The 18212-nt window shown below is 43.6% G+C and overlaps 1 protein-coding gene across 2 annotated transcripts in view; it reads right to left on the bottom strand.

The window, feature by feature from the left end:
• Positions 1–17476, bottom strand: part of LOC141057078 (uncharacterized) — a 30401-nt gene extending 12925 nt beyond the window's left edge. The window contains exons 1-7 of one of the 2 annotated variants that reach the window (XM_073553600.1): positions 17428–17476; positions 11125–11192; positions 8162–9080; positions 4179–4392; positions 2882–3024; positions 2573–2680; positions 1588–1779 (exon numbers count right to left, since the gene is read on the bottom strand). In XM_073553600.1, coding sequence (XP_073409701.1) covers positions 1588–1779; positions 2573–2680; positions 2882–3024; positions 4179–4392; positions 8162–9008 — 1504 coding nt within the window. In that variant the 5' untranslated portion in view covers positions 9009–9080; positions 11125–11192; positions 17428–17476. Of the gene's footprint in view, positions 1–1587; positions 1780–2572; positions 2681–2881; positions 3025–4178; positions 4393–8161; positions 9178–11124; positions 11193–17427 lie in introns of both variants that reach the window. The other variant, XM_073553601.1, reaches the window with a different exon arrangement.
• Positions 17477–18212: the final 736 nt, after the last annotated feature.

Raw genomic sequence — 18212 nt, 5'->3', positions numbered from 1 at the left:
TCCAGCTTGCATTTATTGCATGCCAAAGTTAGAAGAAATTTACCAAAACGTAACGTAGATATAGGGTCAGACTGGAGTTGGTGGCACCCACTAGAGGACATAATACAAGGAGCACCCTCCATCTATACAGAACAGGAGAACATCAACGTCCCATATAGGGGATATCATCAATCTGACTTAGTGGGGACTGATTGGCTCCAAAATCACCTCCAATGGGGGCTGTCATCTGCTGGACCACCAGTGCCACCACTGTGATAGAGCCTGGATCCTCTAGTACTCTGATGGGCCAGTCCGCCCTTGTGTCCCCCATTTATAATGGCAAATATGGAGTCTGCCTGTTCTCCCCATCTTTGCCTGAGTTTCCTCCAGGTGCTCTGGTTTTCTCCCACACTCCAATGACACACTGATAGGGAACTTGGATTGTAAGCCCTGATGGGGACAGTGATGACAGGAACCTACTGCAGCCTCTCCCCATAACGATCATTTAGAGAAAGAGAGAAGACCTTATTGCCTGAAGTGTCTGGAAGCAGCTTACTCCTCTCTCCTGCCATTGAGAAAACAATCACGCCTGGATGGGAAAGCTTTTCTGCTATTGAAGCTCACGCTAAAGGGAATGTGTCATCAGAAAATGTATATCAAAGAGCAACCATAGTTTTCATTTTTTTTTTTTCATTAATCAATGGTACACATGAAAATAAGAAACTTTATAATTTATCAGAAAAATCTGCTTCTTTCTCTGCCAGGACTGATCATTCATCCTCAAAATTCTCAATTCATGGGCAAAATCTGTATTCATTGAAGTCAGATTTCCTAATTACTGAGATAAGAGATGGCAGTTGGTGCTTTTACAATTCCATGGAGGAGGGAGGAGCTAGAGGAACACACAGACATTCTGCTGCAAGTTCTTCTGAAACAACAGTTGCAGTTCTCCATTGAAATTTACAAGCACCAACTGTCACCTCCTATCTCAGTAATGGGAACTGAAGACCGATTTTACCCATAAACTAAAAATTTTGAGAATGAGTGAGCAGTCCTGGCAGAGAAAAAAGCAGATTTTTCTAATAAGATATATAAAAAAGTTTTTCTACTTTCTTATGTGCTGTTGATTTTTAAAAAGAAAACAAAATTAAAATAGTGTGATCACTATTCCAAGTGAATGATGGACATAAAAAAAATGACTAATGACACCTCTATATACAGTAGATAACACAGGATCCACCATTCACAATAGGTGATGTCACAGCTCACCTCCTCCTCCTCTTGTACAATGACCTTTGCACTGATGAGGGCCTACAATTAATGAGCGTCTGAGTCAGTCTGTTGCTGCTAATGTCCATGTGAAGACCAGGAAATAGGAGTCTAACATTAGACCTAGTGGCCAGTGTGAAAATTGCAAGATTTTAGATTATATGATATATAACAAATAAAAAAAATATAAAAAAAAATACATTGAACATAAAAACCTGTTTTTAGCCATAATTCATTTTCTGATGACACATTCCCTTTAGGAGATATACAAATACTCTGTCAGGAAGCCACGTAACCGCAATAACACTTTAGGGCACAAAAATTCACAAGTTCAATTACCTGGAGGTGACGTTGGCGTGTCACCAGGATGCAGGCAGACGGTGAAGGTGGCATTCTTGTTCTGCACCGTTATAACTCTCCCCATCAATACAAAGTGCAGGCCCACATCTATTTCAACATTTTGCTGAGATAATGTAGCATTGGGTTTGACATGAAGAGTAAGCTGGTGTGATTGGCATGTAAGGTTGGCATCTACACAAATACAGAAAGCAGAAGTAGTGACATTAGTGCGGCCCCTGTTCTCCATCTACCAGAGCTTTATAACACGCAGAGTCACTAAACCTCTGTATTATGTGTGGGTCCAGGTCCCAGACATTTATATATATTATATATTTATATAGTTTTATATTTATATTTTTTATTATATATACAGTATGTATATATTATTCATTTATTTTTTTTATGTATTTATCTATTTTAAGACTTTTTTAATGATCTTTATATTTTACTTGAAGCTTCGATCATTTGATCGATAGACTGGTATTGTAGCGTATAGTGGAAATCATGGTGTCAAATGAAGCCCAGGAGCTTTTACAAAAATTTCAACATGGTGGCGACTGATGGCATCCCATGGGCTCCCCGTGATCGTGTCAGGGCATCTGAACAGGCATTCCACTGGAATCTTCACGATTAAATGGCGCCATTAGAAACTGACAGCAGCATTTAAGTGGTTAAGCAGCAGCGGTCAGAGCCAGCTCCGATTGCTGCTGTTAGAGGCAGGTGTCCATTCCATACACAAGCACCGACAAAGGAAATAACATACCATGTCGGGAAGGGGATAAAATAGAACGCAAACTTTCCATTGTTTTGTCTTTGCTACAATCAATGGTCACCTTCATTGATTAGATCATTGATTCATTGGTCTGGTCAAATGATGTTCATGGCCCGTATGACCACATGGGATGGAAATGCGGCATTATTTGGGGTAGTATAGGTGGCATTACAGCCCCTAGTCCAACAGTCCCAATTCACTGCTTCATCTCACCTGTAAATAAGTTGGAATGTACGTGACATTTGCAGAGAGACTGCCAGGACCGGACCACCGCATTCAGAACCTTAGCAGTAACCTGGTCTCCCTCCCATTCAGAGCAATCTGCAATGAGACAGCAAGGTTGAGGAAAACATTAAGTCCATTCATTTAAGAGTAGTATGAATAGTCTTATTATATATAATGCAATAGCGCCACTCTGGTCAATAGGTCGTGACTGGTATTGCAGCTAAGCCATATTCACCTGTTTACCCAATCACAAAAAGGGACAACGAACAACGTTGGAAATACGAAAAAAAATTTTACCTGTAGTTATCTCAAAGCAGAGCCTCAAACTGTGATCGTTCGAATCTTGGGGGCAGTTATTCGGCTGCCCTGGAGTGCTCCCTCCGAGAATAAAAATGGGGTCTTCACCCACGGTGCATAGATTGGCCGAAATGTTTACATCCCTAAAGTTGAAAAGAAAACACTGCATTACCCAGGATTATCAGTACATACTGCTTATTGCATTTAAACTGAACCCCCCCTCTAATTGCCACCGCTCCACTGGTTCTGGAGGGGTTAAAGATGCTATTTCACTAGATTTTCTAATTACCTATTCCACTTGCTGCTGTTCCACTGATTCTGGAACAGTTTTTCTTTTTCTTCTGTGCCCCTCCATTACAAAGTTATGTTATCGAGAAAAAAATATGCAAATTTTCGCTTCGACAAACCGGGCGTATAGCACAGGAATTCTCTGTGAGCGTTTGCTTTTCTCCATGGATACTAGCCAATCAAAACATGGCCACACCCACAGAGAAGTTCTGTGGTATACGCCCAGTTTATTGAAAATTTGCATCTTTACTTCCTGGAGGCGTAACTTTGGAACGAGGGGCACAGAAGAAAAAGAAAAACTGTTCTAGAATCAGTGGAGCGGCAGCAATTGGAGGAGGTAATTAAAAAAAAAAAACTAGTAAAAGAGTCTCTTTAACCCTTTCAGGATCCAGACACTTTGGCGCCCCAGGACCTATATTTTTTACTTTACTTACTCGCGATCTGACCATTATCACACATTACTCCAATGTGGCTAGATGGGGCCTTGCTTTTTTTATCAGGTACCATTTTGTGATACATATATATTAACATTTCATTTTTTTACATTTTTTGTTTATTTCTATTTTTCCAACGTCATTTCATTCATTCTTTCCTATTTGTTTTAACATGGTGTAAATGCCACTGTTCTCCTGAATCAACAATGTTTTTCTTTTATTTCTGCGCCTCTCTGCTCCTGAGATATGGCCCCCTCTTCCCTACTTATAAATCTAGTAATTTTTACCAAGTGGGCGTGGTCTTCAACTCTTCTCTGTGGGCGTGTTCTTGAGGACAATGACCCATTGGCTAAAAAGACTAACTTTCTATAAAGGGCAGTGGAGGCCATATCTCAGGAACGGAGAGGCGCTGGGAAAAAAGAAAAACAACGCCGGATTCAGGAGAGCAGCGGCATTTACACTGGGTTAAAAAAAATGACATATTTATGGCAAATTACAAGTTCACTTTAAAGTGAATAAAATACTAAAAAAATACTGTAATGTTTATTAGTATGGAACAGTTTTTTCCCACTTACCACGTTTGCCAGTAAATTATATTATTGCCTATGGTTAGATCCTGAAGGGGATGAGCCGCCATGTCCTCGTAGTCACCGTACACCAAGGCATTGATCAAACCACTCATAGGGTATCGTTTGTTCTGCAAAATGTCACTGCTCTTCCCCATGTACAACGCTACCGCTCCGCCACCCTTGATGAGCACTCGAACGTTGTTAGGCAGTTCCTGCTGAGCTGGATGTCAGGGAAATAAATGGTACATACTTCACAAAACGGAACACAATGACACCCAACTGTATAACATACAGTCATGGCCAAAAGTATTGACACCCCTGCAATTCTGTCAAATAATACTCAGTTTCTTCCTGAAAATGATTGCAAACACAAATTCTTTGGTATTATTATCTTCATTTAATTTGTCTTAAATGAAAAAACACAAAAAGAATTGTCCTAAAGCCAAATTGGATATAATTCCACACCAAACTTAAAAAAGAGGGTGGACAAAAGTATTGGCACTGTTCGAAAAATCATGTGATGCTTCTCTAATTTGTGTAATTAACAGCACCTGTAACTTACCTGTGGCACCTAACAGGTGTTGGCAATAACTAAATCACACTTGCAGCCAGTTAACATGGATTAAAGTTGACTCAACCTCTGTCCTGTGTCCTTGTGTGTACCACATTGAGCATGGAGAAAAGAAAGAAGACCAAAGAACTGTCTGAGGACTTGAGAAACCAAATTGTGAGGAAGCATGAGCAATCTCAAGGCTACAAGTCCATCTCCAAAGACCTGAATGTTCCTGTGTCTACCGTGCGCAGTGTCATCAAGAAGTTTAAAGCCCATGGCACTGTGGCTAACCTCCCTAGATGTGGACGGAAAAGAAAAATTGACAAGAGATTTCAACGCAAGATTGTGCGGATGTTGGATGAAGAACCTCCACTAACATCCAAACAAGTTCAAGCTGCCCTGCAGTCCGAGGGTACAACGGTGTCAACCCGTACTATCCGTCGGCATCTGAATGAAAAGGGACTATATGGTAGGAGACCCAGGAAGACTCCACTTCTTACCCCGTGACATAAAAAAGCCAGGCTGGAGTTTGCCAAAACTTACCTGAAAAAGCCTAAAACATTTTGGAAGAATGTTCTCTGGTCAGATGAGACAAAAGTAGAGCTTTTAGGGCAAAAGCATCAACATAGAGTTTACAGGAGAAAAAAGAGGCATTCAAAGAAAAGTACACGGTCCCTACAGTCAAACATGGCGGAGGTTCCCTGATGTTTTGGGGTTGCTTTGCTGCCTCTGGCACTGGACTGCTTGACCGTGTGCATGGCATTATGAAGTCAGAAGACTACCAACAAATTTTGCAGCATAATTTAGAGCCCAGTGTGAGAAAGCTGGGTCTACCTCAGAGGTCATGGGTCTTCCAGCAGGACAATAACCCAAAACACACTTCAAAAAGCACTAGAAAATGGTTTGAGAGGAAGCACTGGAGACTTCTAAAGTGGTCAGCAATGAGTCCAGATCTGAATCCCATAGAACACCTGTGGAGAGATCTAAAAATGGCAGTTTGGAGAAGGCACCCTTCAAATATCAGGGACCTGGAGTAGTTTGCCAAAGAAGAATGGTCTAAAATTCCAGCAGAGCAGTGTAAGAAACTCATTGATGGTTACCGGAAGGGGTTGGTCGCAGTTATTTTGGCTAAAGGTTGTGCAATCAAGTATTAGGCTGAGGGTGCCAATACTTTTGTCCGGCCCATTTTTGGAGTTTTGTGTGAAATGATCAATGTTTTGCTTTTTGCTTCATTCTATTTTGTGTTTTTTTCATTTAAGACAAATTAAATGAAGATAATAATACCAAAGAATTTGTGTTTGCAATCATTTTCAGGAAGAAACTGAATATTATCTGACAGAATTGCAGGGGTGTCAATACTTTTGGCCATGACTGTATGTCCATAGATGTGGAAAATGCCGGTACTACCACATCCATGTCTCATTTACGAATTTGCTCTCCGATTTTCTGAGCAGCCATAAAAGCAACAGCCTATGGCTGTCCCCGGCTGCGGTGCTGTTACTGTCTCTGTTTGGCTGCAGCGGTAATGTCACATCAACATCACTCCAGCCAATCACTGAGCTCAGCGGCTTTACCGGCGTAGACCAGCAGAGATGCTTAGCTAAGAGATTGGCTGCAGCACCGTCGACATGACGTCACCGCTGCAGCCAAACAACGAAGACCTGTGGGGCAGCTGTAGAGATTCAGCACTGGACCCGGGGAGGGTAGGTAAGGCAGGACTTGTGATTTTTAAAATGAACTGAGCCGGCAGCCAACATTGCACTAAAAGGAACAACCAATTTCAATAGTAATAGTAGTTTTTCTTACTTTTTCATTATAACGTTAGAGAAGCCTTAATATTTCTACTTTTCTCATAGTTTTAGGGATTGTTTTATTATGGGGATGAGCTGTAATTTTTAGGTTATCTTTTTTTTTTAGCCTTTACTGGAAGGGAAGAGATAAGAAGAGTTATAGCATTTACTGATTTTTTGAGGTTTTCATTTGGGATTTTTTTTTATATTTCAAAACATTTTTTAATAACATTTTTTAGTCCCGTGAGGGGATTTGAACATACAGTCCTTTAATTGCTTACATAGTACACTATACTACTTGCGTACCTCTGCACGGCCTAATAGGCTTCTGTACATGGCAGACATCTGGAGTGTCATTGTAGTGATGCCGGTGGGCTAACAAAGGGAGCCCTGTTCCTATGACTTCCTATGAATAGATGATGTGGTTGCTTCTACTGTGCTGACAGAGGCATAACCATGTCTCCCAACCATCCCAGAACCAGGCGGACAATCCTGGAAGATCGCAGTTATGTCCTGGTTTAAGCTGTACTTGCCTTCCTTTGAATGCCTATACAGTTGACTATGTTGGTGGAGCAGGGAGCCGCCAGCACCCCGATCCACCATTCGTTTGTCAATAAAGTGTATTGGTAGCACGATACTGGGAGGGAAGTGGGTAATGTGGGGGCATACTACTGTGTGTGGAAGTATGACTGTGGGGGCAACACATTGTGGAGATAGTGGGCTGTGAGGGCATCATATTGTGGAGGGACTGTGAGGGCAACATATTGTGGGGGGCAACATATTGTGGGGTAGTGGGCTGTGGGGGCAACATATTGTGGGGGACTGTGGGGCAAAATATTGTGGAGGGACTGTGGGGGCAACATATTGTGGGGGGCAACATATTGTGGGAAGCTGTAGAAACACCATATTATGGGAGGGCTTTGGGGGCATGAAATTGAGGGGTGGGCTTTGCAGGTCATATACTGGCACTTTTTGGGAATCATTGTATGGGAGGGGTACTGGGGTGTCACATTGTGTGTGAGGGCATTGTGCAGCATCCTAGTGCATTTGGGATACAAAAGGGGTATCAAAGTGTGTGGGAACACTAAAGGCTTCACTATTTCTCTGTGGAAGCACAAATAATATGGGTGGGGATAGGTGATGACTAAACTATAAAAAAGTTTACTGCAATATGTGTTCCTCTTTCCTGTCCTTCAGAATTGGGAGGTACGGCGTACCTACCGCGGGTGCACGTGGTGCAGTCACACCTGGGACCGGGACCAAGGGAGCAGCTTGAGCACATATAACTGTAAAAGATGCCTGGACTCAGGATGCCTTGTAAATTTTGCATTGGGGCTCATGATCTTTAGGTTACGACACCATCTACTGGATTAAATGACCGAGATCAGAGTTTTCTTTGATCCCATTGGTTGTAACAGAAGTCCACTATCTATTGCATCCATCCTTTGTTGTTGGACACCTTTGTACAGAGTCATACACATTTTTAGACTACAGGCAGGCAAATGATAATCACACCAAAATATTTACGGAATCTCCAAAAAGAAGTTACCACCCCAGATGTCTCCAAAAGGAAATTACCATCCCAGATAATATTCATCATATCTAGTCAAATGAAAAATAAAAACGTAACTGTAAATTTTGCATACCTCGATTATCATGATTTTCACTTACGAGCAAAAACAATCCATTGGTGTCAGTCTGACCTCTAATTTCTGTAGCGTAATACACCAGTTGATCCATCGCTCTAATAAATGCCAAGGTCAGACCGTAGAGGAGGGTGGATGGCGGCCCATGGATTTCTACATATATCTCCTCAGCGTAAGGAGATGAGACTTCATTCAGCACGACTAAACACCCACTGCAGTAATTCTCGCTGCCTGGTGATGGATGTGTCAGCTGGAAGGTCAATTGGCCATTAATGTCCAAACACCTCCCAATGGACTCATCTGAGATCTGAAAATTGACATCCTCCAAGAAGGCCTCCATTCCTGGTGTGAGGACATTGAGAAGCCCATCAGCTTGGTCCGTGCTCTTCGTCTTGTGTACCAGGGCATCCACCAGCCCGTCACGGATTACACCCATCGCATTGACGTAAGGTCCCTTTCCAAAATAAAGAGCTATGGCATCCGGTCCGTTCTGAATGGTATTGGGTGGCAGGATAATGGTGGGAACTGGTTTAACACTTGCAGATCCAATTAGGAAAAATCCTTTTTTATCAGTAAAGTTTCCAGTTAAGTCGAGGACTTTATAGGCTGTGTCCGTTTTTCCATTATAGAGAACCAGTGTATAACCATCGAGAGAGACATTTTGTTCGCTTGTGTGACGGAGTTCAATAAATTCAGCAGTATCATGCCCGGGGTTATCTGGGTTGACTTCACTGATGAAGAGACGTCCTTCCAAATTCACCTCCTTGGGATTTTTAATAAGGTTTTGACTTTTGACAACCAAGAAAATTCCAAGCAACACAACCACTGCTGATTTTGAAGAAGCCATATCTCTCTTTACCTCTCTACAAAGTCCTTAAATATTGATAATCTTGGGTAGAAGGAAAGGGTTTCATTCAATCTAGTGGAGAATAAGGGAATATGATGATGGGGATCTTGAGGAGGCAATGGTATCTATTCTCTGAACGTGAGGTATAATGATTCAACATATCAAAGATCTAAAAAAAAAGTGTCAATGATCCATCAATCTAAATTATACAACTAAATCCAAACTTAGGGCATGTTCACATGTGGTGGATATCGCAGTCCATTCCACTCTCAAAGAGAACCTGTCACCAGGTCAAAAGTGAAGAATTTTTTAACTTACGGTATTTTATTACTGCTTCTCCTTTGAGAAGTTTTTTGTTGTTGTTTTATTTAAAAAAAATGTAAAAACTAATCTTACAATATAGTATAGTGCATAGCATCATAAATCCAAAACATCTGCCTTTAAAGGGACACTTAATGCATATCGAGGTATATATGGCAAATGATACGTTCGTACCAGTTTTGCATTCGGACCTCGTAGCTTCAAGCAACAGCTTTGAAGACGTATTGGGGTCTGGCATTTATAATTTGTTCACTACTATTTGACACTTTACAGAACCTGAATAAGGTGCGTAAAGAAAATGTGCCATCAGAAATGTAATTACAGTTTATGTAAAATTTATTCTTTTTTAAATGTGGTATTTATTTTTATTTCTCATATCATGATCTGTATTGGAAAAAAATATAGAATTCTTGCAATTTTCATACTGGCCCCTGGAGTATTCTAGATTCATACTTACTGTTCTTTCAGGAAATGCACATGTACATTAGCAGCAATACACTGTGCCTGACACTATCTTTTGTATTGCAGCATCTAATAAGCGTGTGTAAAGGTCATTATACAGGATGAGAAGGTGAGCTGTGACATCATCTACTGTGAATGGTGGATCTTGCATTATCCACTGTATATAGAGGTGTTGACAGTCATTATTCTGGAGGAGGTGAGCTGTGACATCACCTATTGTGAATGCTGGATCCTCTGTTATCTTCTGTATATAGAGATGTTATCCATCATTGTACAGGAGGAGGAGGTGAGCTGTGACATCACCTATTGTGAATGCTGGATCCTCTGTTATCTTCTGTATATTGAGGTGTTATCAGTCATTGTACAGGAGAAGGTGAGCTGTGACATCACCTATTGTGACTGGTGGGTCCTGTGTTATCTACTGTATATAGAGGTGTTATCAGTCATTGTGCGGGAGGAGGTGAGCTGTGACATTACCTATTGTGAATAGTGAATCCTCTGTTATCTACTGTATATAGAAGTGATATCAGTCATTATACAGGAAGAGGAGGTGAGCTGTGACATCACCTACTGTGAATGATAGATCCTGTGTTATCTACTGTATATAGAGGTGTTCCCTGATATTGTAATCCTGTCTGTGATAATAATGAGACTTTTAAAAGTCTATAATGTCTTCTAAACAACGGAAATATAAGTCTATAATAGCGCCAGTGTGAAAATTGCAAGATTTCTATTTTTTCAATGCAGATTGTGATATGAAAAACACATTGTAAAAATGAAAAAAATGCATTTAACAAAAAACCCTGCTTTAAACAAAAATACATATTTCTGCCCATATATTTCTTACAGTCCATATGAACTTTCAGTCCCCTATATTTTTTAATGGAAACCTGCCATATTGAACATGATGTCTGATCTTCCCGCAGAATATTATAGCGCAGAAGGAGCTGAGCGGATTTATATCTTGGTTTGTGGAAATAAAATTTAGTATAACTTGTAATTCATTCATTGAATTCTTGACTCTTTCTGTATTTAAGAGTCCAGTGGGCGGTCCTAATAGAGTAGAACTGCCTATCGGACTCCTACGAATAGTAAATGCTGTCATTTCAAGGAAAAAAAAAAAAACATTCGTTCTAAATCTTTTCCCAGGAACCTATATATGAATCTGCTCAGCTCTTTGCGCTCTCTATCCCGCTGCCCATAGATCGCACATCATTTCCAAGCTGCCAGGCTCGCTTTACGATTTGTGTGGAAGTTCCAAGCTGGTGACACAGAGCAAAAAGTGACAAAATACACAAAATATGCACTAACAAATTTGTATCTTGATACTAACCAAATGCAGATGCTCCTGGATTCAGACATCTCGGGGAAGTGGTTACAACATAGGTCACATTTTCTCTCCTTTTAGACACAAAGACAAATGAGCGTAAAATGAAGGGTGTTTTTTATAAGTCGCCGATATTCTGATGACTCAGTAGTGACTGCACAGGATATTTAGTAATCGTTAAGAAGTGGAAAAAAAGTTTACATTCCAAAACTAATGAAAAGTCATAAATAGCACAAAAAATGTTGTGTCATTATGATAAAAGCAAATAATAAAATATGATTTTCAACTTGTAAAGATGTAGAAAAATATCAGAAAAGTTTATTGGCTGTGAGGAATGAAAAGTCCGAAATCTTTATGGTTAACCGCAGTGATCAGAACTCAGCTTCAGCTGATGCCATAAGACATAGACAGCACACAGTATGATCCCAACACACAGCATGGTGCCCCACAGTACATTCCCCCACACACAGTATGATGCCCCACAGTACATTCCCCCACACACAGTATGATGCCCCACAGTACATTCCCCCACACACAGTATGATGCCCCACAGTACATTCCCCCACACACAGTATGATGCCCCACAGTACATTCCCCCACACACAGTATGATGCCCCACAGTACATTCCCCCACACACAGTATGATGCCCCACAGTACATTCCCCCACACACAGTATGGTGCCCCACAGTACATTCCCCCACACACAGTATGATGCCCTACAGTACATTCCCCCACACACAGTATGATGCCCCACAGTACATTCCCCCACACACAGTATGATGTCCCCACAGTACATTCCCACACACACAGTATGATGCCCCCACACACAGTATGATGGCCCCACAGTACATTCCCCCCCACACCCAGTATGATGCCCCACAGTACATTCCCACACACACAGTATTATGCCCCACAGTACATTCCCCCATACACAGTATGATGTCCCCACAGTACATTCCCACACACACAGTATGATGCCCCCACACACAGTATGATGGCCCCACAGTACATTCCCCCCCACACCCAGTATGATGCCCCACAGTACATTCCCACACACACAGTATTATGCCCCCCAGTACATTCCACCACACACAGTATGATGCCCCCACACACAGTACATTCCCCCACACACAGTATTATGCCCCCCAGTACATTCCACCACACACAGTATGATGCCCCCACACACAGTACATTCTCACACACACAGTATTATGCCCCCCAGTACATTCCCACACACACAGTATGATGCCCCCACACACAGTACATTCCCCCACACACAGTATGATGCCCCCACAGTACATTCCCCCACACGCAGTATGATGCCCCACAGTACATTCCCCCACACACAGTATGATGCCCCACAGTAGATTCCCCCGCACACAGTATGATGTCACACAGTAGATTCCCCCACACACAGTATGATGCCACACAGTACATTCCCCCATACACAGTATGATGCCCCCACAGCACATTCCCCCACACACAGTATGATGCCACACAGTACATTCCCCCACACACAGTATGATGTCCCCACAGTACATTCCCACACACACAGTATGATACCCCCACAAACATTATGATGGCCCCACAGTACATTCCCCCCACACCCAGTATGATGCCCCACAGTACATTTCCCCACACACAGTATGATGTCCCCACAGTACATTCCCCCATACACAGTATGATGCCCCCACAGCACATTCCCCCACACACAGTATGAAGCCACACAGTACATTCCCCCACACACAGTATGATGTCCCCACAGTACATTCCCACACACACAGTATGATGCCCCCACAAACAGTATGATGGCCCCACAGTACTTTCCCCACACCCAGTATGATGCCCCACCGTACATTCCCCCACACACAGTATGATGCCCCCACAGTACATTCCCCCATACACAGTATGATGCCCCCACAGTACATTCCCCCACACACATTATGATGTCCCACAGTACATTCCCACACACACAGTATGATGCCCCCACAGTACATTCTCCCACACACAGTATGATGCCCCCACAGTACATTCCCCCACACACAGTATGATGCCCCACAGTACATTCCCCCACACACAGTATGATGTCCCCACAGTACATTCCCCCCACACACAGTATGATGTCCCCACAGTACATTCCTCCCACACAGTATGATGTCCCCACAGTACATTCCCCCCCACACACAGTATGATGTCCCCACAGTACATTCCCCCCACACACAGTATGATGTCCCCACAGTACATTTTCCCCACACAGTATGATGTCCCCACAGTACATTCCCCCCCACACAGTATGATGTCCCCACAGTACATTCCCCCCACACACAGTATGATGTCCCCACAGTACATTCCCCCACACAGTATGATACCCCATAAGTACATTCCCCACACACAGTATGATGCCCCACAGTACATTCCCCCACACACAGTATGATACCCCACAGTACATTCCCCCACACACAGTATGATGCCCCCACAGTACATTCCCCCACACACAGTATGATGCCACCACACACAGTATGATACCCCACAGTACATTCCCCCACACACAGTATGATGTCCCCACAGTACATTCCCCCATACACAGTATGATGCCCCCACAGTACATTCCCCCACACACAGTATGAAGCCCCACAGTACATTCCCCCACACACAGTTTGAAGTCCCCACAGTACATTTCCCCACACACAGTATGATGCCCCCACAGTACATTCCGCCACACACAGTATGATGCCTCACAGTACATTCCCCCACACAGTATGATGCCCCCACAGTACATTCCCCCCAAGCAGTATGATAACCCACAGTACATTCCCCCACACACAGTATGATGTCCCCACAGTACATTCCCCCACACAGTATGATGCCCCCACAGTACATTCCCTCACACACAGTATGATGCCCCCACAGTACATTCCCTCACACACAGTATGATGTCCCCACAGTACATTCCCCCACACACAGTATGATGTCCCCAAAGTACATTTCCCCACACAGTATGATACCCCACAGTACATTCCCTCACACACAGTATGATGCCCCACAGTACATTCCCCCACACACAGTATGATGTCCCCACAGTACATTCCCCCCACACACAGTATGATGTCCCCACAGTACATTCCCCCACACACAGTATGATACCCCACAGTACATTCCCCCACACACAGTATGATGCCCCACAGTACATTCCCCCACACACAGTATGATGTCCCCACAGTACATTCTCCCCACACACAGTATGATGTCCCCACAGTACATTCCCCCACACACAGTATGATACCCCACAGTACATTCCCCCACACACAGTATGATGCCCCATAGTACATTCCCCCACACACAGTATGATGCCCCCACAGTACATTCCCCCACACAGAGTATGATGCCCCTACACACAGTATGATACCCCACAGTACATTCCCCCACACACAGTATGATGTCCCCACAGTACATTCCCCCATACACAGTATGATGCCCCCACAGTACATTCCCCCACACACAGTATGAAGCCCCACAGTACATTCCCCCACACACAGTTTGAAGTCCCCACAGTACATTCCCCCACACACAGTATGATGCCCCCACAGTACATTCCCCCACACACAGTATGATGCCTCACAGTACATTCCCCCACACACAGTATGATGCCCCCACAGTACATTCCCCCCACGCAGTATGATACCCCACAGTACATTCCCCCACACACAGTATGATGTCCCCACAGTACATTCCCCCACACAGTATGATGCCCCCACAGTACATTCCCCCACACACAGTATGATGCCCCCACAGTACATTCCCTCACACACAGTATGATGTCCCCACAGTACATTCCCCCACACACAGTATGATGTCCCCAAAGTACATTTCCCCACACAGTATGATACCCCACAGTACATTCCCTCACACACAGTATGATGTCCCCACAGTACATTCCCCCACACACAGTATGATTCCCCACAGTACATTCCCCCACACAGTATGATGTCCCCACAGTACATTCCCCCCACACACAGTATGATACCCCGCAATACATTCCCCCACACAGTATGATACCCCACAGTACATTCCCCCACACACAGTATGATGTTCCCACAGTACATTCCCCCACACAATATGATGTCCCCACAGTACATTCCCCCCACACGCAGTATGATGTCCCCACAGTACATTCCCCCACACAGTATGATACCCCACAGTACATTCCCCCACACACAGTATGATGTCCCCACAGTACATTCCCCCACACACAGTATGATGCCCCCACAGTACATTCCCCCACACACAGTATGATGTCCCCACAGTACATTCCCCCCACACACAGTATGATGTCCCCACAGTACATTCCCCCCACACACAGTATGATACCCCGCAGTTCATTCCCCCACACAGTATGATACCTCACAGAACATTCCCTCACACACAGTATGATGTCCCCACAGTACATTCCCCCCACACACAGTATGATACCCCGAAATACATTCCCCCACACAGTATGATACCCCACAGTACATTCCCCCACACAGTATGATACCCCACAGTACATTCCCCCCACACACAGTATGATACCCCGCAATACATTCCCCCACACAGTATGATACCCCACAGTACATTCCCACACACACAGTATGATGTCCCCACAGTACATTCCCCCACACACAGTATGATGCCCCACAGTACATTCCCCACACACAGTATGATGCCCCCACAGTACATTCCCACACACAGTATGATGTCCCTACAGTACATTCCCACACACAGTATGATGTCCCCACAGTACATTCCCCCACACACAGTATGATGCCCCCACAGTACATTCCCCCACACAGTATGATGCCCCCACAGTACATTCCCCCCACACACAGTATGATGTCCCCACAGTACATTTCCCCAAACAGTATGATGTCCCCACAGTACATTCCCCCACACACAGTATGATGCCCCCACAGTACATTCCCCCCACACACAGTATGATGTCCCCACAGTACATTTCCCCACACAGTATGATACCCCTCAGTACATTCCCCCACACACAGTATGATGCCCCCACATCCCCACAGTACATTCCCCCACACCCACACACACAGTATGATGAACCCATAGTACTATTTAACACAGCCAGCATCGATGACGTGTGAAGAGAGCTCAGTTACTGATCACCCTCCCCACTTGTGGAGCACTGTTCAGATGTACTGCTATGTCCATATGAGCTAAGTGGTTAAATAACAATTCTGGAGAATCTTTACTGATTACTCAATGTTGTTCATCTGTTATTCATTTTTTAAATTTACGAATAAATGTGTGTAACCATTTCCCTTGTCATAGGGGTGTGTCCCAATATTGTCAACACCGATTGGACACTGTCAGAAAGTGTAAGTACACCAGCCCAACAAGGTCCGATCCAGGTTTAGCCAAAGTCAGCGTCCCCTGGACCTCTCTTCAGTTTTTACTTTTCCAATTCACGTTCCAAGAGCGATAACTTTATATTTTTCAGTCAATAGTATTGTATCAGGGGGCTTGTTGCTTTTTTTTCAGCGCAAGTTGTAGTTTTTATTTTTACCAATTTGATGTTTATATAAATTTCTCGTTTCTTGTTATGTCATATTTTGATAGCAAAGTGACCAAAGCCAAACAGCGATTGTGACATTTTTATATATTTTTTTTCATTTTGTCGTTCATGGAATAAATATTATAGTACTTAATTACTCCAGGCAATCGCACACCCTCTGATACCAAATATTTTATTTTAACGTATTTGGTATCTGGTATCGTATTTTTTCTATCTTTAGACTTTGTTTATTCATTTTTCATGTATATTTGTTAATTAGAGATTTAAGAAAGTTGGAGGACATTTTTCTATGAACGTTTATCAGAATGTAGCTAGGTGGTCAAAGGAGACATGTGCCACTGAGTGCTGGGGGCGACACCGATAAATTACCTTACTTTATCCATTGCATTGGGTTAAGGCAGCCAAATGAATGAAAGCCCAAGTAAGGTCAGATAGATAGATAGATAGATATTAAAACATTATTTACACATATAATGTGACAATTATCTACATCTAATACAACAGATTATTTTCCGCCCTATTCACATATTATCATGGATAACGGCATTAAACCTGGAAGAAATATAAGATGGTTTTCCTCGCTGACCATTTACAGTAATCGCCCGGGACGCGCTGGGCGACATCACTGACTGCTGTGATTTTAGAAGTTTGTCCTCTTTCGGCCCCCCGGCCCATCACTACTGTATTCATCAGTATAATCCCACCACTAGTTTAGTAGTTACAGGCCCCAGAAACTTACTGAGCATCCTGTCTCCTCCACCGCATGTCTGACCTAATTTTTTCTGAAGGCCACTTCCCAGCTTCCTCTTCTCCACCCCTCTCATTCCCAGAAACCCAGGATAAAAAAAAAAATGCTGTTACTTTTTTCTGAAATCCGAAACCTTTAATGTACACGTCGCTGTAAAACACCAAGATCTGTTTTAGGATCCTTCCCCACTGAAGGGATTAGGGCTGGGAGTAGAGAGGGCCTGATCACTGCCAGATGTTGGTCACCGCTGATGGGAGTCTGGTTAACCCTTCATGATTACACACACTGACCACCAGCCATCAATGAGTACTATCATATTAAATCGTGTGTGTCTGTGAGAGTAAAGACCCCATACACTCAAGATGGTTGTCTGATGAAAAAGGGCTCGGCCAGCAGCTATTTCACCCTATTGTCCAAAACAGAAGAGCCCTAGTTGAGCTGGAAGCTATCTCACACTACTGTTTCAAACAGAGGAGCGCTGTCTCGTCTGGCAGCTATCTCTTTCAATAGTCCCATACAGAGGAGCCCTGTCTCGTCTGGCAGCTATCTCACTCAATAGTCCCATATAGAGGAGCCTTGTCTCGTCTGGCAGCTATCTGTCTCTATAGTCCCATACAGAGGAGCCCTGTCTCGTCTGGCAGCTATTTCGCCCAGTAGTCCCGTACAGAGGAGCCCTGTCTCGTCCGGCAGCTATCTCGCCCAATAGTCCCATACAGAGGAGTCCTGTCTCATCTGGCGGCTATCTGTCTCTATAGTCCCATACAGAGGAGCCCTGT

Source organism: Dendrobates tinctorius, unplaced genomic scaffold (genome assembly GCF_039654945.1).
Source record: "Dendrobates tinctorius isolate UK_male_01 unplaced genomic scaffold, ASM3965494v1 ptg000202l, whole genome shotgun sequence".
Taxonomy (NCBI): Eukaryota; Metazoa; Chordata; class Amphibia; order Anura; family Dendrobatidae; genus Dendrobates; species Dendrobates tinctorius.
This window is presented reverse-complemented; position numbering and strand designations above follow the sequence as displayed.